The sequence below is a fragment of the Mastigoproctus giganteus genome, chromosome 1 (genome assembly GCF_048544385.1).
Source record: "Mastigoproctus giganteus isolate SK-2022 chromosome 1, ASM4854438v1, whole genome shotgun sequence".
In the NCBI taxonomy this organism is placed as follows: domain Eukaryota; kingdom Metazoa; phylum Arthropoda; class Arachnida; order Uropygi; family Thelyphonidae; genus Mastigoproctus; species Mastigoproctus giganteus.
In genome coordinates, this window is record NC_143575.1 from 164,028,712 (window position 1) to 164,051,450 (window position 22,739).

Sequence of the window (22,739 nt, forward strand, 5' to 3'; positions counted from 1 at the left end):
AAATAAATAATAATAAAAAGTAATGATTTACTTCTGTTTTTTTAAAAAACTACTTTACTTCTTTTAAATGCTCACTTTAGAAAATTTACAATCTGAAAATGATCACTGCTTTTCAATATTAAGGTATTGAATAAATAAATATAATGACATCTAAAATTGAAAATATTCTAAAATTTTTTAAGTACAATACAAAATACCATTTACTGAACAGAATTTAACATTTAATATGATGATTATTCAAAATTTGCAATTCTCAATACAGAATGAAAATGCTCATCTGTTATTCTGTTTCTTTTTAAATATTTATTTGATTTCATGCGTAAAAAAATTTGCTCGCAAACATACGTTGATCCAAACAAAGTAGCCATTTTCATGGATGTGCGGACAGCGATGAAATGATAATGATTTTATCTTTATACACATTAGATGTATAAAAATTATTCATGGGCTGTAGGTTGGACACCACTGTTCAGATGAAATTAGTTAAGCCTTTGGGGGGAATGTAGCAGTCAAAATGACCCCCCCACACACACACTTACCAATGAGTTAAAATAACACAGAAAAAACTTTCCCAATAATCAGAAAAATAAACTATAAAAATAATAAAAAATTCAAGTACACCTAATTCTGTTTTTACACGATAGATACGTTCCTGAAAAATACGTGTAAAAAAAAATTCGTGTAAAAAAAGACATTGTATTTATGGAAGAAAAGAAGATTGGTTCCGGATCTAAAAAATCAGTAAAAATAATTAAAAAAAAACACAAAAATATTCGTTTTAAGCTTATTATTTTATTTCAACAAAATACACATGTAATAATATGTAATGAAAATGTATTAAAGTAAATTTGTATGCATATGAAATGAAAAAAATTCTTCATGAACAAAAAAAAAAATCTGTTTTACACATAACAAGATTTTATTCATTTTCACTTTCTGATAATAGACGGCGCATACGTTTGCGTACGATTGGAATATCGCTAAAAATGTTGTGGACATCATCTTCTTCCTCTATTAATGAAATTCTTTCTGTGATCTCTTGAGCAAAATCAGCACGAGTCTCCTCCGGTGCTGATGTTTCACCGGTTTTACGAACGAATCCAGTTATTAATCGTTGTGTTCGTGTTTTGGTTAGGCCGTTATATAATTCTCTGTAAGAGGCTGTCAACAATTTCAGTTCACGTTGAAACTTCTCAGCGCATTCCTCATTAGGGTCATGTTTGACAAAACGATTACCTAATTTTCTGGCCAGTTCCAAACCTTCTTTTATTAAATTTGCATTTAGAACAGGATCATTTTCTTCATTATCACTACGTTCTGTGGGATAAGGAGTCCCAAGGACAATCTCTAATATTTCATCTTCGCTTAGGGCTTTGTCGGTTAACAATTCATCAATATCTTCAAACGATAGATCATCGAATCCTCCACCAATTGTGTGCCATTGTAATGATGTTCGGAAATTCGGTCGTATTAAGGATGATGGGATCTTTGTTTTTTACACATTGTGGCCAAACCGCTTTCCAACACGCATTTAAAGTTGCTGGTTTTAATTCAGTTAACGCAAATCCAACTTGATTGATACAATCCATAATTGAGAATTTCTTCCACACATCAATGACTGTTAGTGTTTCATCATTCAGTTTACGCTAATCCAACTTGATTGATACAATCCATAATTGAGAATTTCTTCCACACATCAATGACTGTTAGTGTTTCATCATTCAGTTTGTCCAAAACGTGTTGGAATGTTCGTTTTACGTAGTATGTTTTAATTGTCGCAATTATACCTAAGTCTAGCGGTTGTATCAAAGATGTAGTATTAGGTGGCAGAAATAAAATTTGTACGTTTGGGTGTTCCAAGACATTATGGCCGGGTGCATTGTCAAGAATCAGAACTTTCAATTCGAGACCTTTCAAATTCATATAACATCTGACTTCTGGGAGGAAACATTTGTTGAACCATTCTGTAAAGATAGCAGTAGTCACCCAGGCCATCTTGTTTGCCATCCAGTGAACAGGCATTTTATTGATATCTACACCTTTCATTGAACGTGAGTTTAGGGATCGATTTACCACCAGTGGTTTCAACATACGATCTCCTGAAGTGTTGGAGGAAAATAATAAGGTCACACGATCCTATCCTTAGCTATCTTAAAACCACCAGCAGTTTTCTGCAATTTGGCTACATACGTTCTGTTTGGCATTTGTTTCCAGAAGAAACCAGTTCCATCTGCATTCCACACTTGATCAGGAGTGTATCCTCCATCTTCAATAATTTTTGCAAGTTCCTGCGGGAATACTTTAGCAGCCGATTCATCTGCAGATGCAGTTTCACCTTTAATTTTTATATTATGAAGAGCATTCCTTTTAAGAAACCCTGTCATCCAACCCGTACTCGCAGAAAATTCATACTTTCTGTTTAACTGAGATGAAGTGCTTGGCTCCTTTTCTTTAATCTGTCTGTAAATTCTTAGTGCTGTTTGCCTGATGGCATTTCCATCTACTGGTACTCTTTTTTGTGACTGATCTTCTATCCATATTACCAGAGCCTTTTCCATTTTTTCCTTGATAATATCTCTTGTATATGAAGATGAATTAACACTTACTTTTGTTCCAGAACATACCGACTTCCTAATTGCAGCTTCATTATTCTTAATAGTTCTTACGGTAGCTTAATGTACACCAAAATGCTTTCCTACAGACGTAGCCCCTTGTCCAGTTGCAAGACGATCTAAAATTTGAATTTTAAGTTCCAAAGAAATCGCTTTCCTTTTCATTTTGGTAATAGGCGAATTATTTGACATTATATAAGGGCTACCAAAAAATATCTCAGTTATAATTAATAAAAAAAGGTATGAAAAATTTGTAAACTTACAATTTATTGACTATCAGTAAAATTAATAAATTTTTATGTGCACAAATTTCACTAAAGATTCTTTCACTTTGAAATAGAGCTTACTACTAAATGTCTTCCGAAGATACAACGCACGAATACTGTAGATGTGCACCAAATTCAGTAAAAACGTTGATGATTCATAGATACCTAGATGTACACATTGGTAAACAAAAGCATGCGTTTCAAAACGCACACACTAGCTGTTATCCAATCTATTGGTGTGAGTAAAATAGAAATGATACTAATATGCCACAAATTAAAAAAAAAATTTTCTTAGAATTTAGACAAAAAAAATTAATTGAAATTGTGTTAAATCAAAATAACTCATGTAAAAAGAGAATGAAATATTCATTTTGAATTCGTGTTAAATCAAATTCATGTAAAAAAAGTTCGTGCAAAAACAGAATTAGGTGTATTATATTAATTACTTTACAGCCACTTAATTCATTATAATACAATTCTCCAATTCTACCGAGTGAAATTATAGAGTTTGACTATTTGAAAATCATTTTTCCAGTTAGAATTGAGATAAGATGATGCAAATTTTTTAAAAAATATGTTACTTACATTGATAACAGTATGAGTTGGAGAACATGAAGCAAGAAGAAACCCTTCTGAATTCCAAGTTATGCTCGTTACAGGAATATGGTTCTTCGCATTCAAGAATGTAACACAACTTGATGATGGTCTGTCGAAAAATAGGCATATATAAATTTGGGAATAACAGAATTGAGAACATTTCTGAAAATTCATAACACTGGAAGTGAATTCAGTATAATGCTTATTTCAAAAGGATTTACTCTTCTGCTTTCAACACTAACAATGAATTAAAATAACAGTGCAAATTCATCAATTTACAATTTACCAATTTATCAATTTATCAATTAATCAATTTACAATTCATCAATTTACTGATTACATCAGTAATAACATTGGATGTTAAGAAGCTAGTATATAACTAGATCCTTAAATGATCCCCCATGATTACCAAGACTATTTTAGGACTATTAGTCCTCAGTCTCAGCAATGAGGACTTATAGTCCTAAAAGACTTGTTTACTATAGCATGAATCAAACCCATCATTTTATTAACAGCAGTCCTGATAATGCTGTAGACACAGTTCATACTAAGTGTTGTTTTACTGTTAGCTGTCCTAACAAATACCTTAAAAGTTAATTAAGCCTGTTGACCTAGAATCAGCTTCCCATTCAAAATATGCTGTCATTGGCATATCTTTTCAGCATTCCTTAGCTTTTATGAAGAACCACTTAGCTTATATAAGAACCACTGAGATGTGTGCAAGTATTACTTTAACCAATATCATCACAAAAATGAAATCTGTATTACCCAAGTCCCCCCCCTTCCCAAAAACACCCTTGAATGCTAAAGGTCTCCTAAGTGCAGTTGCAAAGACCTTTGTGCAATCATAGTTCAAAAGTATTCTAATATAGCTTCTTCTACCTAATATACTGATAAAACTGAAGTTCCTAAGTTCTAATTTAATCCCCAGGGCTCGATATATATTATTTCCTAACTTGGGGAACCACATATATATTCTAATATGTGGCATTTTTTCTTAATTCCTCTAAACTTATCCACTGCATCAGCTCTTGCGCAGTTAACACGATTAGTTCCCACTTGAATAATAATGCTCTCATTACCTTCTTGAAAACTGACAAACTGCTGGCAACATTACTATTGGCTCCCAGCATACACTCTGGTTCTTGTCCATCTGTCTTTATTGTAAAAAATATTTCCCATTTCCCTAATAACAGATTTTACCAATAAAAACAAATCCTTCTTGACCAGAGCAGTTTGCACTTGACTATTCTGATTCCTGAAATGCAAGTGAATCATAAAAGGTTGGAAAAATGCATATCTAGTGATAATCATTTTTTCCAAACCTTTTATCACTAAATATTTTAAAATGGGTAAGAAATTGGCAGAAGCCCAGATGTGTTTCATATTGGTGGAATTCTAAATCTATAAAAATTTTATTTCATTCATTCACTTTCAGTACAAAAAAAAAAGTCAAGGTTACAAACAAAATAATTCAAATTGATCACATTATGAGAATAGTTTCTTTTTATTTTGAAGTGAATCACTATATCAAAATGAAAATAAATACTAATTTTTGGTGGTACATTTCATGGAAATATACCACCAAATTTATATTTCATGGAAACTTACCTAGAATCAAGTTGTTTTTTACTATGACTCCTTTTGGGTATTCATTGTTGCATATGGTGACTCTATTGTCAGGGAAATGGAGAACATGGTATGTAAAAAGGATAGGTGGAACAGGACCAGGGTATGTCTGCCAGGGGCAAAGGTTGATGACACTATAGAGCAGATATCATCTTTTAAGGGCACAAAAGGTGATACTGTTGTACAAGTTGGCACTAATGATATTAAGAGCAGGAGACCGGTGGAATTACTTAACAAGTATAGGTCACTGTTGAAAAAAAGACGTGAATTAGGGTTGAATTTGAAAGTGTCTGCAATTCGGCCCAGACACGATAGGAGGGAGTATATGATGAGAGCCGTGTTGATCAATTCAGCCCAAGAAAGATTGTGCAAGGCTCAAGGGGTTGAATTTTTTTTAGCCTGGTCTGTACTTGTTAACAGGACAGACGGCTTCTACAGGGATGGGATACACTTAAATAGAAAGGGTGCAAGAATATTTGCTGATGCTATCGAGGCAGTGTTAGGTGGGTTGGAAAACTTCTAGCTTGGGGGGGATACAAGGACTAATGGGCGCCTCCGTAGCCAGGTGGGAAGGAGCAGCAGTGCGTAGCACACGCTTCTTGATTAGACCGGGGTTCGAGCCCGTCACCACCAAATACGGAGGATGCGGAAAGGTCAGGGAATGACTACCGCATATTCCCGGAGCAATATGGCCTTAGTTGCTAATGCTCCTAAAAACCAAATAACAAATAACAACAAACAAGGACTAATAGATCAACAGTAGCCACTGGCAGAGGTGAAAGTGATTCTTGCACTGCTTCTACTGGAATGAGCAGCAGCCTGGAAAACAAGATTCAGGGTATTTCAGAGACTGCTGGGAGTCATTGCGGTACAAGTAAACACGTGGGTTGTGTTAGGGTAGCTAAGAAAAAGAACAGGTGCATGTATACTTGCATATACACCAATGCCAGGAGTTTGGTAAATAAATTTGATGAATTTGAGATGTTGCTCAAAACATCAAAGGCAGATATTGTTGGTTTGTTTGTTGTTTGGTTTTTAGGAGCATTAGCAACTAAGGCCATATTGCTCCGGAATATGCGGTGGTCATTCCCTGACCTTTCCGCATCCTTCATATTTGGTGGCGACGGGCTCGAACCCCGGTCTAATCAAGAAGCGTGTGCTATGCACTGCTGCTCCTTCCCACCTGGCTACGGAGGCGCCTCAGATATTGTTGGGATATCAAAGACATGGTGTCACACAGATATAAGGAATGCAAAACTGGAATTTGGGGAGTACAATGTATACAGGAATAATAGACAGGATAGGAAGTGGGGAGGGGTTATGCTATTAGTTAAGAAACACATAAAATCCAAGGAAGTGCAGCCAGTCGACATCGCTGGACAGTACAGTGTCGAGTCAGTTTGGTGTGACATAAGCATTGGGAGATCAAAACTGAAAGTAGGAGTGTGTTATAGGCCTAATGATTCTGATGAGTATAATAAGAAACTGTACAGGGAAATAGAGTGGGCCAGTAAATCAGCAAGTCTTATAATGGGGATTTTAATTTTCCCGGATATTGGCTGGAATTTGTGGGTTGGTTACTCACAAACTAGCAAGGCTTTTGTGGATTTATTGGATGATTGTTTTCTAAATCAGCATGTTCCGGAGGCAACCAGAGGGAGTAATACTCTTGATCTGATTATCAGTAGTGATTCTTCATGCATTAAGAATCTGCAGATAAAGGAACCACTAAGTGGCAGTGATCAGTGGGCTGAAGTGGGATTTACTCAAAGAGGTAACCACCATTAGGGGTAAAGGGAAGGGTTTTTGTTTTCGTAAAGGCGACTACGGTGGTCTGAGACAGTATTTAAATTCTATATGGTGGGACCAACTGATGATGTTACCAACAGCAAAATCAAAATGGGAGGTATTCAAAGAATTTATCTTGGAAGCTACTAACCTTTACATACCAACTAAGAAATATTGTTCAAGGTTTAGGCCTAAATGGATGTCAGATGAACTAATGAGATGAACTGATGTCAGATGAACTAGAGAAGAAAAATGCTTGGGATACATATAAATTAATGGGTGACATGGAGCCTATGATAGATATAAGCTGGTCTGTAACGAAGTCACAAAGGAGATTAGGCAGGCAAAGGCAGATTATGAGAAATATTTGGAAAAGGATGCAAAGAAAAACAGCAAAGAGTTCTTTACTTATGTAAACTCTAGAAGGAAGGGGATGAATCAGATTGGTCCACTTGATATCGATGGTTCAACTGCCCCAGTTCATCCCATCCACCCCAGGTGGATGGGATCTATCCAGTAAATGATACCTCGTGTCCATTAACCATTCGTAACTTGCCGCCATTGTTATATGATACATGTGCTAGCGTTAGGCTTAAGGGAAAACTAGATAGCAAGTATAGTAGTATCAATTAATCAGTAAAATTTATTAATCTTATTAAATTTCATTGTCAATTCAATTGTACTTTTTTAACTAAATAAATATAGCAACCTAGTTATTACAAACGTAACATCATAAATTAATACATATAAGTTAGATATGAAAGACAGGGGATAAGAAAGTCATATAACGCAACTTGGAGATAATATTCGATACCGAAATACATAGTGTTATAACTGCATTGGGATATAGGTTTAGGGTTATATTTTGTATTGGAATTTTATTCAACTTGAACAGAAATCATGACTCAGACCAGAGCATCAAAGCAAAAGGCTCAAACTAGTGGAAGTGCTGTGGCTCAGTGGAGAACTGAGGAGGGGCAGTTGTCCTCTGAATCACAGTCTATTGAAATGCACTGCTTGTTTGATGTTTGTGGAGCAATAAGGAACGGGACATGATATAGTCAAGGGGAATGTCTTTGTGTGCGCGCAATGTAAGGAGTGCGAGGAAATGAGGTGCCAACTTGGCATTGTTATGGGCTTATAGGAGAGCTTGAAGGACAGGTGGATGCCCTCAAAGGATTTACCGTATTTTGGCCATGTATAGGACACACGTTTTTTCGAAAAATTTGGGGTCTAAAAATTGGGTGCGTCTTATACAGTGGTTGTAGATTTTTTTTTTTTTTTTTTTTTTTACTTCCATTTCCCGCTTTTTTGCGCTTGTTTTCTTTGCGCTCATTGTTTCGCACTTGTTATCGGTATATTAGGTTATGTTTTGCCACGTTCTGCCAGAAATGGCTGAGAAAAGATTTTCGTACAGTGCTGAATTCAAGTTAAAAGTGATCCAGTTTGCAAAAGTGAATGGAAATTGTGTTGCTGAACATAAGTTTGGTCCTCCTCCAACTGAGAAAACAATCCGAGACTGGCTACGGGAAGAAGAAACCCTACTGAAAACGCCATGGCAGAAGAAGGCCATGAGAGGCAAGTCAGCAAAATGGCCTGATTTAGAGAGGGAATTGAAGATATGGATTGAAGAGCAAAGAGCAATTGGAATTCCTGTGTCTACAAAGATGGTTCAGCATGAGGCAAGAAGAATGCTGATGAAAAAGAAGTTACTGATTTCAAAGGAGGACACAGTTGGTGCTTCAGGTTCATGAAACGGAATGGACTAAGCATGTGTACATGCACCAAGACTTGCCCAAAAGATGCCTGAAAGCTATGAGCAGAAGGTCCTTGAATTTCATTGTTTTGTCATTCAATGTCGGAAGACATCAGTTTGAGTTGGGACAGATTGCAAATATGAACAAAGTCCCCCTTCAATTTGATGTCCCAAGTAACAGAACTGTTGATAAGAAGGGGGTGAAAACAGTAACTGTGAAGAAAAGTGGACAAGAAAAAAGCCATTATACAGTTATTCTAGCTTGTTGTGACGACGGAACCAAGCTGCCTCCTATGCTGATTTTCAAACGCAAAACAATGCCAAAAGAACACATTCCTCAAGGAGTGTTTGACAAGGGTTGGATGGATCAGGATGGGATGAAGATCTGGTTTGAGAAAGTTTGGAGCAGGAGACCAGGTGGGCTCTTACGCAAACCTGCCCTATTGGTACTTGATCAGTTCAGGACACACAACAAAAAATACAAAGAAGATTGTAGCAGAGCAAAAAAACAAAACTTGCCGTCATACCTGGAGCCTTGGCATCCCAGCTCCAACCACCTGACAGCATTAACAAACCCTTCAAAGCTGCCATGACTGATTAATGGAACCAATGGATGAAGTCTTCTGGGGACAATTTGACACCAGCACAAAGAGTGAAGAAACAAACTATAGGAGAAGTTTGTACCTGGGTGAAAAGATCCTGGGATAATATCAAGATTGAGATCGTTCTCAAGTCATTTAAGAAGTGTGGCCATTTCAAATGCTATAGATGGAACTGAGGACGAGGCAAAGTATGAAGATAGTGATTCGTCATCAGACACAGATGAGGACAAGCTAATGGATGGGAGTTTTGACAGTGATGAGTTGGATTAATTTTATGACGAATAAAAACTTGACTTCAATATAACTTTATGTAATACATTTTTTTTCAAATTTTGGGTCCCAAAATTCAGGTGCGTCTTATACATGGGTAAATACGGTAAATTGAGGGCCCATCAATGGCAGAGCTTGCACTTGAACATCACGCAACACAACGGCAACCCCCAAGGCAGAATGCGCTGGTCCCAAAGAAAGTTGTTGTAGGTGATTCTATTGTCAGGGCAACGGGGAACATATTGTGCAAAAAGCATAGATGGAACAGGACCAGGGTATGTCTGCCAGGGGCAAAGGTTGATGACATTGTAGTGCAGATATCATCCTTTAAGGGCACAAAGGGTGATATTGTTGTACACGTTGGCACTAATGATATTAAGAGTAGGAGACCAGTGGAATTACTTAACAAGTACAAGTCACTGTTGAAAAAAGCCATGAATTAGGCTTGAATTTGAAAGTGTCTGCAATTCTGCCAGACACTATAGGAGGGGAGTATATGATACGAGCCTTGTCGATCAATTCGGGCCCCTGGAGAGACTGTGCAAGGCTCAAGGGATAGAATTTTTCTCAGCCTGGCCTGTGCTTGTTAACAGGAGAGACTGTTTCTACAGGGATGGAATACAACTTAAACAGAAAGGGTGCAAGAATATTTGCTGATGCTATTGAGGCAGAGTTAGGTGGGTCAGAAAACTGTTTGGGTGATACATGGACTAATAGATTAACAGTAGCCGCTGGAAGAGGTAAAAGTGATTCTTGCTCTACTTCAATTGAAATGCAATTGAGCAGCAGCCTGGAAAGCAAGGCAATGGGAATTTCCAGGACTGCTGGGGGAGTCATATGGGAACAAGTAAATACATGGGCTGTGTTAGAGTAACTAAAAGTAGAAACAGTTGCATGTATACTTGCAACTGTTCCACCAATACTAAGAGTATAGTTTATAAATTCGATGAGCTTGAAGTGCTAGTCAAGACATCAAAGGCAGATATTGTTGGGATATCAGAGACATGGTGTCACACAGACATAAGCAGTGCAGAACTGGAATTTGGGGGAGTATAATGTGTACAGAAAGGATAGACAGGACAGGAAGGGCGGAGGGGTTATGCTGTTAGTTAAGAAACAAATAAAATCTAAGGAAGTGCATCCAATTGATGTTGGTGGACAATGCAATGTTGAGTCTGTTTTGGTGTGAAATAAGCACTGGAAATAACCACTTTATTTCTCTGCACAATTGCTCAATAATGAGCAATTGTGCAGAGAAATAGAGTGGGCAAGTAAATTAGAATGTCTTATAGTGGGGAATTTTAATTTCCCAGATATTGACTGGAATTTGTGGGTTGGTCACTCACACACTAGCAAGGCTTTTGTGGATTTATTGGATGATTGATTTCTACAGCAGCATGTTTGAGAGGCAACTAGAGGGAGTAATACTCTTGATCTGATTATCAGTAGTGATTCTTCATGCATCAAGAATCTGCAGATAAAGGAACCACTAAGTGGCAATGATCACAGTGTGCTGAAGTGGGATTTACTCAAAGAAGTAACTACCATCAAGAATAAAGGAAAGGGTTTTTGCTTTCGTAAAGGTGACTACGGTGATCTGAGACTGTATTTAAATTCTATACTGTGGAACTATCTGATAATGTTACCAACAGCAAATTCAAAATGGGAAGCATTCAAAGAATTAATCTTGGAAGCTACTAGGCTTTTCATACCAACAAAGAAATATTGTTCACCATTTAGGCCTAAATGGATGTCAGATGAACTAATTAGACATGTTTTGTTTTGTTTTGTTTTGTTGTTTTGGTTTTTTTTTTAGAGTATTAGCAACTAAGGCCATATTGCTCCGGGATATGCGGTGGTCATTCCCTGACCTTTCCGCATCTTCCGTATTTGGTGGTGACGGGCTCGAACCCCGGTCTAATCAAGAAGCATGCGATACGCACTACTACTCCTTCCCACCTGGCTACAGAGGGGCAATTAGACATGTGACAGAGAAGAAAAATGCATGGGATACATATAAATTAACATGTGACACAGAAGCCTATGATAGATATAAGCTGGTCTGTAACCAAGTTACAAAGGAGGTTAGGCAGGCGAAGGCAGATTACGAGAAATCTTTGGCAACGGATGGAACAAAACCAGCAAAGAGTTCTTTACTTATGTAAACTCTAGAAGGAAGGGGATGAATCTAATTGGTCCACTTGATATCGATGGTTCAACTGTTGATGATCCTGCTCACGTAGCTAACAAACTAAATGAATATTTTGCATCGACATTCACACATGAGGAGTTATTCAGGGAGGGGAATGCCAGAGGTGTATTCAACTCTGGCAGTAAGCTAGAAAATCATGTAATAACTGAGAATAAAGTGGAGGAGAAATTGTTGAAGATAAACACAAGAAAGGCAGCTGGGGGTGGATGGGATCAATCCAGTTATATTAGAGGTGGCGGCGGCAAAGGAAGTAAGCAAACCCTTAGCCATAATTGTGAGAGTTTCCCTGAACTCAGGTGACGTACCCATGGACTGGAGATGTGCAAATGTGACCCAAATCCACAAAGGAGGATCAAAGGGAGACACAAGTAATTACAGACCTGTTAGTTTAACTTCTGTTCCAGGGAAATTAATGGAGGCACTGGTTAAAGAAACATTGCAGGATCATTTAGACATAGTTATAGCTATGTGTAAATGATACAGCATGGGTTTGTTAAGGGGAAGTCTTGTCTGACTAATTTGATTGGATACTATGATGTAGTCAGAAAGGAACTGGATGCAAAGAATAACTTTGAAATCATAAACAGTCGAACTTCCCTATTACGAATTCGATAAATCCAGCAAAAAAAATTCGTTATAGAGAAATTTCGTTATACAGAGAATATCTTTTTTTTAGAAATTGTTATCTAATTAGAAAATGAAAACGAATCTACATTTATTTTTAATGTATTTTATTTCAAAAACATACTTATTTAAATTACGTTTACACAATTTTCGCCGGTAAGTATCACAAATTAAAAAAATCTTTAATTTTCGTTTGCACAGTACAATTAAAAATTTGTCTAATTCTCAAAGAAATCACATTTGTTCAGAGCATTAAAAACATTATCAGGAACATTTTCACAAAACTGTAGACCCATACGAACCGTTAATCAAGCGTTAATCATTTCTTCGCGAGATGGCTTTTCTACGGGTTGTTCTGATAAGTCATCGTTAATTTCTTTGTGATCATGGTAGCGTCTAACACTGTTCAGCAGTGTTTCATCTTCATTTGGATGTTCTGCTGTCATCTACATAAACATAACTGTCCACTGTTATTTCATTTTCGATGTTTCCGGACGATTCTAATAATGTCCAAAAGTTTTTCGGTTGTGAAAGGGGCAGTTCATCTTGTTTGTCCAGTCGTTGTTCGACTTCTGTATTCAATGCAAATCCTGCTTTCAAAAAACAATTTTGAATAGTATATTCAGTGACATTGTTTGTCCAAACTTTTGCCAGTTCAGAGATGCAATCTCTAAGGTTAATTGTAACATCCAAGTTTCTATTTTCTTATAACGCATTGATAAACTTCATTATTATTTTCTTTCGATAATGAAATTTAAAATTTTTAATAATGCCTTGGTCCATTGGCTGGAGTTTTGACATTATGTTTGGTGGTAAAAACAACTTCGACACATCCTGCCAAACTTTTAAGTTTGGCAGGATGTGCCGGACATTTATCAGTTACCAACACGATTTTCCTTTTTTCTTTTGTTATACGCTTGCCTAGTTTTAATATCCATTCTTCAAAAATGTCACTTGTCATCCATGCTTTTTTATTAAAAAGTGTAGTAAACTTTCAAAGATTTTGTGCCTCTAAAAGATCTTGGGTTTTTTGATATTCTGATGACTAAAAGTCTTAATTTTTCACTTCCTGTCATATTTGCTCCAACTAGCACAGTGATTCCTTCTTTGCTTTCCGCCAAAACATTTATCATCCTTAAAAGCAAGTGTTCTATTCAGTAAACATTTAAAGAATAAACCCATTTCGTCAGCATTAAAAACATCCTTACGCTCATATTCTTCCAAAATCTTCTTTAAGGTATTGTTCCTCCAACTGTTGCAATCTTCTTCGCTTACATTAACACTTTTTCCACAAATAACCTTTTCCACAATTCTGTGGCGCTTCTTAAATTTATCTAGCCACCCAGTGCTCGCATTAAATTCTGTATGTCCAAGGGATTGTGCAAATTTCAGAGCTTGTTGCTTAATTATTAGGCCCAATATTGGGATATTCTTTTCACATATCATTTGCACCCATTTTAGAACAACTTTATCAACATCTTCGTATATACACAACTTAATTTGCTTCTTGTCTGCTCTTCCTTCAATTGCATTTAAAATTGATTCTCGATTTTTTTTAAATCTTAGATAAACTGCTTGCAGATATATCATATTTCTCCGCAACATCTTTTTTCTTAAAATCCTGGTCAATATCATAACAATCTTTGCTTTATCATTAATATTTAAATACTTTCTTTTCGACATTGTTTTCGCAATTGTAAAAATTCCTGGACTGCAACTCTTGCCAATACATACACCGCAAACTTCGCTTTGCTGGCCATATAGTGAATTGTTAGTACAGGTACCGCCTATTCAATGACGTTCACTTGCCAATTCAACCGTATCATTCCCTTTGAAGAAATATACGACTTTGAGATTTTTCTTTTATTCTGCTTTCATTCATATATACAAGAAAGAAAATTTATGATTAACGTATGCTGTATGTTACTTTTCACTGAAAAAAAAAAAAAAAAAAAAAAAAAAAAAAAAATACAAGAGCATATAGTCTTGTGATTGATGAAGAGCAGAATAATAATAATAAAAAAAAAAAAAAAAAAAATCATGAAAGCCATCTGCTGGGAGTCCAGTTAGACGAGAACGGACATATCATATGATGATTGACATTAAGGTCACGTGGTACAATTGAGGTGAGAAGCGAGTCACTCAGTAGGCATTACTAAAAACCGACTATGGTAGCATTCTATGTGTTGCCGCCACAGCATGCGAAAGGTTTACGGCAGCGAATTTTGTTTTCCCCTGAGCCAACATCAATTTACAAATCTACCCTATTTATTGTAAAGTTAACAACCACTTTTAAGAAAACCCATTTGGTTTAATAACTGTAACAAAAATGAAGCAAAGACCCTCCTACAGGCGTCAATGGCCACAAGTGTTCACTAAAAGGATGATTATTTAATTCCAGAAGGAAGGACGCAGTATATTTGAATGTCTGTTTATCAGTAAATGCTTGAAAATCTTCAAAAATGCTTTTACTAATTTTTTTAAAAAATTCGTTATAGAGAGACTAACACTTCGTTATATGGGGTTAATTTTACATGTAATTTCGTTTCAAGGTGCAATGTTTTGCAAAAAAATTCGTAATATAGAGAAATTCGTTAAATAGAAGTTCGTAATAGAGAAGTTCCACTGTATTTGGATCTTAGAAAATCCTTTGATAGTGCTGTACATGGAAGACTGCTGCACAAATTGGAGCAGTGTGGCATTGGAGGAAAATTGCTGTTATGGAGAAAGGGATGGATGAGTGGGAGAAGACAGAGAGTGGTAATCAATGGACACTTCTCTTTGTGGACTAATGTTATTAGTGGAGTCCCTCAGGGTTCAGTGCTGGGTCCATCGGGTTTTCTGTATTTATAAATGATATTGATGATGATATATCAGGCTTAATGTTCAAGTTTGCAGACGATACGAAGGTTGGCAGGGTTGTTAATGACAGTACACTGCTGCAACAGGATTTAGAAAAGTTGAGAGGTGGAAAATGAAGTTTAACATTGACAAATGTAAAGCACTACATATGGGAAGCAGTAATCCCAGAGTAACGTATCAACTCTGTAGTACCACATTGACAGTGGTAGAGAATGAAAAGGACCTGGGGGTAATTGTGTAGGCAGATATGAAGTTTTCTGAGCAGTACAGACCATCTGCAAAAGTAGCTCATGGTGTCTTGTCAATGGTATACAGGAATATTTCTTCCAGAGATATGGAGGTGATTATCCCCTTGTACAAGGGAATGGTCAGGCCACACCTTGAGTACTGTTTACAGGTCTGGAGGCCTCATTTTAAGACGGATGTAGAGCTGTTGGAATGAGTACAGAGAAAGGCAACAAGATTAGTGAATGGAACAAAGGGTTGCTCTTACGAAGAAAGGATTAAATTTTGCAAATTACAGTGTCTGGAGACTAGACACCTGCGAGGTGATCGGACTGAGGTGTATAAAGCCTGGAATGGTTTGAACATGCTCAGTGCTGATGGGATTCTTCCTCTCGCTCAGAAAAATCGTGTGAGAGGGCATAAGTTCAAATTCAGCAAAGACAGTTGTAGGATAGATGTGCGGAAGCTTGCCTTTAGCCAGCAGGTGGTTGATGATTGCTGGAACAAACTTCCATCTGTCATAGAAGTTGACAGCTTAAATAGATTCTAGATTCAAGGCAGAATTTGACAAACATTTGGAGCGAGTGGATGGGTGAAATAAGGGTGTTTTTTTTTTTTTTTTGGCTAATGCTATATAAGCTTGCTTTCTTGCATCATATGCCTTTGCTAATGCTAAATTTCATAGGAGTTTAATAAATCCAGAATATAGTGTCTAATTTAATTAAATCAAACACTTTTAATCAATTTAATTTAATCAAACACTGGAATGTTATAAAATGTCAATTAAATTTTTAAATAACTTTAATTTGGTGAAGCTGTCATTTTATTTCAATGTAGGCATTGAGATAACACACTGAACTACATTATATTTTTCTGTGTCTGTCTGAGGACACTGTCTCCAAAACTGCACTCACCAGTTGTCTTTATACATTTGGCTACTGTACAGAAATTCTTTTCTTACTACATCTTAAACATTCTAAGGTTAAATTAAATTTGCTTTTTTTTTTTTTTTTTTTTGGCTGATGCTACATAAGCCCTTTCTTGCATCATAGGTCACTACTAATACATAGTACTGAAATTTATTCACATTTTCATACCTATGTAAAAGTGGGAACAAAGCTACTGTCATTTGCATATTGTCGTTCATTTTACCCTTTGAATCCTCCATCAAAGCAGAAATGGCGAAGTGCAAAAGTGAAAATGCAAAAATAGAATTGGGCTTTTTATTCAACTTTTTCTCATGTTCTAGTTGCACAAAATCAAAATTCTCAATTTAAAAACAAACTCAATTGGCATTCCTCAAACAGTTTTAGTCTATTGTGCCTGTATTACTTTGCAATCATTTCTTTAATGTTTCTTACAAATAGAACTGAAATGACTTGTTGAATATAATTATAATCAGGCTATCCTGAATGCAGTCTTTTCCAGACTTTTCACCTCATCATTATAATTCAGCAATTATAATTATGAGGTGAATTATAATTTTCATCATTGTAATTCTACAATTTGCACACCTAAGTCTTTGGTCGTAGATGAATACACCTCTTCCTAAATGCAACTTACGATACCCAGTGAAGAGCAAAATTCCAATAAAGAATTTCAGTTCTCCAATGTCTACTCAGATAGCAAACAAACTGAATGAGTATTTGCATCTACATTCACACATGAGGAATTATTAAGGTTTGAAAATGGCAGAAGGTTATCAAATTGTAGCAGGATACTTAATGATTTTGTTATAATTGAAAGCAAAGTGGAGGAGAAATTGTTGAAGTTAAACATAAGAAAAGCACCTGGGGTGGATGGGATCTATCCAGTTATATTAAAGGAGGCGGCAAAGCAACTAAGCAAACCATTAGCCATAATTATGAGAGCGCCTGTAGACTCAGGGGAGATTCCCACGGACTGGAGATGTGCAAATGTATCCCCAATTCACAAAGGGGGATCGAAGGGTGACACGAGTAATTACAGACCAGTTACTTTAACTTCTGTTCCGGGTAAAATAATGGAGTCACTGGTTAAAGATGCATTGCAGGATCATCTAGACAAGACTGCAGCAATAATTCAGACACAGCATGGGTTTGTTAAGGGAAAGTCTTGTCTGACAAATTTGATAGGATATTATGATGTGGTTACAAAGGAACTGGATGCAAAAAATAATTTTGATATCATATATTTGGATTTCAGGAAAGCTTTTGACACTGTTGCGCATGGAAGACTATTGTACAAATTGGAGCAGAATGGTATTAAGGGTAAGTTGCTACAATGGATAAAAGGATGGTTAAGTACGAGAAGACAGAGGGTGGTAATCAATGGGTGCTGCTCTTCTTGGACTAATGTTATTAGTAGAGTCACACAGGGTTCGGTGTTAGGTCCACTGTTGTTTTGTATATTTATCAATGATATTGATAAATATACGAGATAAATGATAAATGATATTGATAAATTCAACCCTAATTCGAGAATTAGGGTTGAATTTGAAAGTGTCTGCAATTCTGCCCAGACACGATAGGAGGGAGTATATGATGAGAGCCTTGTCGATCAATTCGGCCCTGGAAAGATTGTGCAAGGCTCAAGGGGTAGAATTTTTTTCAGCCTGGACTGTACTTGTTAACATGAGAGATTGCTTCTACAGGGATGGGATACACTTAAATAGAAAGGGTGCAAGAATATTTGCTGATGCTATCGAGGCAGTGTTAGGTGGGTCGGAAAACTGCTAGCTTGGGGGGAGACAAAGACCAATAGATTGACAGTAGCCACTGGCAGAGGTGAAAGAGATTCTTGCACTGCTTCTATTAGAATGAGTAGAAGCCTGAAAAACAAGATGCATGGTATTTCAGAGACTGCTGGGAGCCATTGCGGTACAAATAAACACATGGGTTGTGTTAGGGTAGCTAAGAATAGAAACAGGTGCAGGTATACTTGCGTGTACACCAATGCTAGGAGTTTAGTAAATAAATTTGATGAATTTGAGGTATTGCTCAAAACATCAAAGGCAGATATTGTTGGGATATCAGAGACGTGGTGTCACACAGATATAAGGGATGCAGAACTGCAATTTGGGGAGTACAACGTCTACAGAAAGGATAGACAGGATAGGAAGGGGGGGAGGGGTTATGCTATTAGTTAAGAAACACATAAAAACCAAGGAGTGAAGCCAGTCGACATCGCTGGACAGGGCAGTGTTGAGTCAGTTTGGTGTGACATAAGCATTGGGAGATCAAAATTGAGAGTAGGAGTGTGCTATAGGCCTAATGACTCTGATGAGTATAATAAGGAACTGTACAGGGAAATAGAGTGGGCCAGTAAATCAGAGAGTCTTATAATGGGAGATTTTAATTTCCCAGATATTGACTGGAATTTGGGGGCTGGTTACTCACACACTAGCAGGGCTTTTGTGGATTTATTGGATGATTGTTTTCTCCATCAGCATGTTCAGGAAGCAACTAGAGGAAGTAATACTCTTGATTTGATTATCAGCAGTGATTCTTCATGCATTAAGAATCTGCAGATAAATGAACCACTAGGTGGCAGTGATCACAGTGTGCTGAAGTGGGATTTACTGAAAGAGGTAACTACCATTAGGGGTAAAGGGAAGGGTTATTGCTTCCGTAAAGGCGACTACGATGGACTGAGACAGTATTTAAATTCTATACAGTGGGACCAACTGGTGATGTTACCAACAGCAAATTCAAAATGGGAAGCATTCAAAGAACATATCTTGGAAGCTACTAGGCTTTACATACCAACTAAGAAATATTGTTCAAGGTTTAGGCCAAAATGGATGTCAGATGAACTAATGAGGCATATGGCAGAGAAGAAAAATGCATGGGATACTTACAAATTAACACATGACACAGAAGCCTATGATAGATACAAGTTGATATGCAACCAAGTTACAAAGGAGGTTAGGCAGGCGAAGGCGGATTACGAGAAATCCTTGGCAAGGGATGCAAAGAAAAACAGCAAAGAGTTCTTTACTTATGTAAACTCTAGAAGGAAGGGGATGAATCAGATTGGTCCACTTGATATTGATGGGTCAACTGTTGATGATCCTGCTCAGGTAGCTAACAAACTAAATGAATATTTTGCATCGACATTCACACATGAGGAGTTATTCAGCAAGGGGAATGCCAGAGGTGTATTCAACTCTAGCAGTAAGCTAGAGAATCTTGAAATAACTGGGAGTAAAGTGGAGGAGAAACTGTTGAAGATAAACACAAGAAAGGCACCCGGGGTGGATGGGATCTACCAGTTATATTAAAGGAGGCAGCAAAGGAAGTAAGCAAACCCTTAGCCATAATTATGAGAGCTTCCTTGGACTCAGGGGAGGTACCCATAGACTGGAAATGTGCAAATGTGACCCCAATTCACAAAGGAGGATCAAAGGCTGACACAAGTAACTATAGACCTGTGAGCTTAACTTCTGTTCCAGGAAAATTAATGGAGGCACTGGTTAAAGAAGCACTGCAGGATCATTTAGACAAGACTTCAGTTATAGCTCAGACACAGCATGGTTTTGTTAAGGGGAAGTCTTGCCTGACCAACTTGATTGGATACTATGATGCAGTCACAAAAGAACTGGATGCAGGGAATAACTTTGATATTATATACTTGGATCTTAGAAAGGCTTTTGATACTGTTGCACATGGAAGACTGCTGCACAAATTGGAGCAGTGTGACATTGGAGGCAAATTGCTGCTATGGATAAAGGGGTGGTTGAGTGGGAGAAGACAGAGAGTGGTAATCAATGGACACTGCTCATCATGGACTAATGTTATTAGTGGAGTCCCTCAGGGCTCAGTGTTGGGTCCATTATTGTTTTCTGTATTTATAAATGATATTGATGATGGTATATCAAGCTTAATGTCCAAGTTTGCAGATGATACAAAGGTTGGCAGGGTTGTCAAGGACACTACTGACACTACACTGCTGCAACAGGATCTGGAAAGGTTGAGCAGATGGGCTGAGAGGTGGCAAATGAAGTTTAACATTGACAAATGTAAAGTACTACACATGGGAAACAGCAACCCCAGGGCAACGTATCAACTCCGTGGTACTACACTGACAGTGGTAGAGAATGAAAGGGACTTGGGGGTGATTGTGCAGGCAGATATGAAGTTCTCTGAGCAGTGCAGACGGGCTGCAAGAGTAGCTCATGGAGTATTGTCAATGATATACAGGAATTTTTCCAGCAGGGATAAGGAGGTGATTATTCCATTGTATAAGGCAATGGTCAGGCCACACCTAGAGTACTGTATACAGGTCTGGAGGCCTCATTTCAAGAAGGATATAGAGCTGCTGGAACGAGTACAGAGAAGGGCAACAAGATTAGTGAATGGAACAAAGGGGTGCTCTTACGAGGAAAGGCTTAAGTTTTGCAAATTACAGTGTCCGGAGACTAGGCACCAGCGAGGTGATCTGATAGAGGTGTATAAAGCCTTGAATGGTTTAAGCATGCTCAATGCTGATGGGATTCTTCCTCTAGCTCAGAAAAATCACCTGAGAGGGCATAAATTCAAATTGAGGAAAGACAGATGTAGGATAGACGTGCGGAAATTTGCTTTTAGCCAGCGGGTGGTCGGTTGGTGGAACAGACTGCCATCCCTTGTGGTGGAGGTTGATAGCCTAAATAAGTTTAAAGCTCAGCTGGACAGGTATTTTGAACGAACAGAGGGGTGAAGTGGAAGTGGTTTTTTTTTTTTTTTTTTTTTTGGCTGATGCTGCATAAGCTTGCTTTCTTGCATCAAATGCCTCTACTAATGCTAATGCTAATATTGATGAAGGTATATCAGGCTTAATGTCGAAGTTTACAGATGATACAAAGGTTGGCAGGGTTGTTAATGACAGTAATGGCAGTGTGCTACTGCAGCAGGATCTAGATAATTTGGGCAGATGGGCTAAGAAGTGGCAACTGAAGTTTAACCTTGACAAATGCAAAGTACTGCATATGGGTAGAAGTAACTCCAGAGAAATGTACCAACTGTGTATTACTACACTTAAGGTGGTAGAAAATGAAAGACCTGAGAGTAATTGTGCAGCCAGATATGAAGTTTTCTGAGCAATGCAGACAGGCTGCCAGGGCAGCCTGTCTGCATTGGGGTTTTGTCAATGATATATAGGAATTTTGCTAGCAGGGAAAAGGAGGTGATTATCCCTCTGTATAAGGCAATGGTCAGGCCACGCCTTGAGTACTGCATACAGGTCTGGAGCCCTCATTTTAGGAAGGATGTAGATTTACTTCAGCGTGTACAGAGAAGGGCAACAAGATTGGTGAGGGGAATGAAGGGATCCTCTTACCAAGAGAGGCTTAAGTTCTGCAAACTGCAGTGGCTGGAGATTAGGCACCTGCGCGGTGATCTGATTGAAGTGTATAAGGTCTTGAATGGGTTATGCACGCTGAATTCTGATGGGATCCTTCCACTTGTTCAGATTACGAACCTAAGGGGGCATAAATTCAAATTAAGAAAAGACAGATGTAGAATAGATGTGCGGAAATTTGCCTTTAGCCAGCGGGTGGTTAATTGCTGGAACAAACTTCCATCTGTCGTTGTGGAAGTTGATAGGTTGAATAAATTTAAGGAGGAACTGGACAGGCATTTGGAGGGAATGGTGTGATTTTTTTTTTTTTTTTGGGTGATGCTGCATAAGCTCATACACTTGCTTTCTTGCATCACATGCCACTACTATTGCAAAACTAGAATATTTTTTTATACATTTAGTTCAATGATAATATGCTTCAGTAATATCATCAATCATAATATTTTAAAAACATTGCATAGGAAAATGGTTTGTTAATTTCCACCTCAACTTCTAGTTTGCCGGAAACAAGTATAATTTTAAAACAGCAAATATTTCTGTATGCCACCTGTTTCTTTGTCCCTTATAGTATCTACATTTTTTTAGGTTTGCTGCATGATTTCTCAATATCCAAGTAGAATTCTGATTAATTTTAATTATACAATTTAGCTTGAGCCCGGCACATTACTAAATTCTCCAGGGTTATAAGAAAAGACTAAACAGTTTTGATGTATTTGGCTGATATCGGTAAATTGTGTTATTAAACATGTAAGACACTTTTTTTTTTAACCAGTTAATGATACAACCTAGTGGGAAAATTCTGTAAGCAAGATGGAATATACATATATAGACTGTATCGTGACAGACTACTCAGCATCACGTTTTTTTGTATGAAAAGGTTACAAACTGGAAATTTTGTTACAGTGAAATGTGAATTTAAAATAAGATTTGGTTGCAAAAAGGTCCAGAAAGATCGGTTCAAGGTCAGTAAACAAGTTT

The 22,739-nt window shown here is 37.3% G+C and overlaps 1 protein-coding gene across 2 annotated transcripts in view; it reads right to left on the reverse strand.

Annotated features, from left to right (window-relative positions):
* LOC150091234 (aladin-like) overlaps positions 1-22,739 on the reverse strand; it is a 343,291-nt gene that overhangs the window by 160,737 nt on the left and 159,815 nt on the right. For both annotated transcript variants that reach the window (XM_090374811.1, XM_090374804.1), the window contains exon 9: positions 3,464-3,584. In XM_090374811.1, the coding sequence (XP_090230937.1) occupies positions 3,464-3,584 (121 nt within the window). The remainder of the gene's footprint in view (positions 1-3,463; positions 3,585-22,739) is intronic.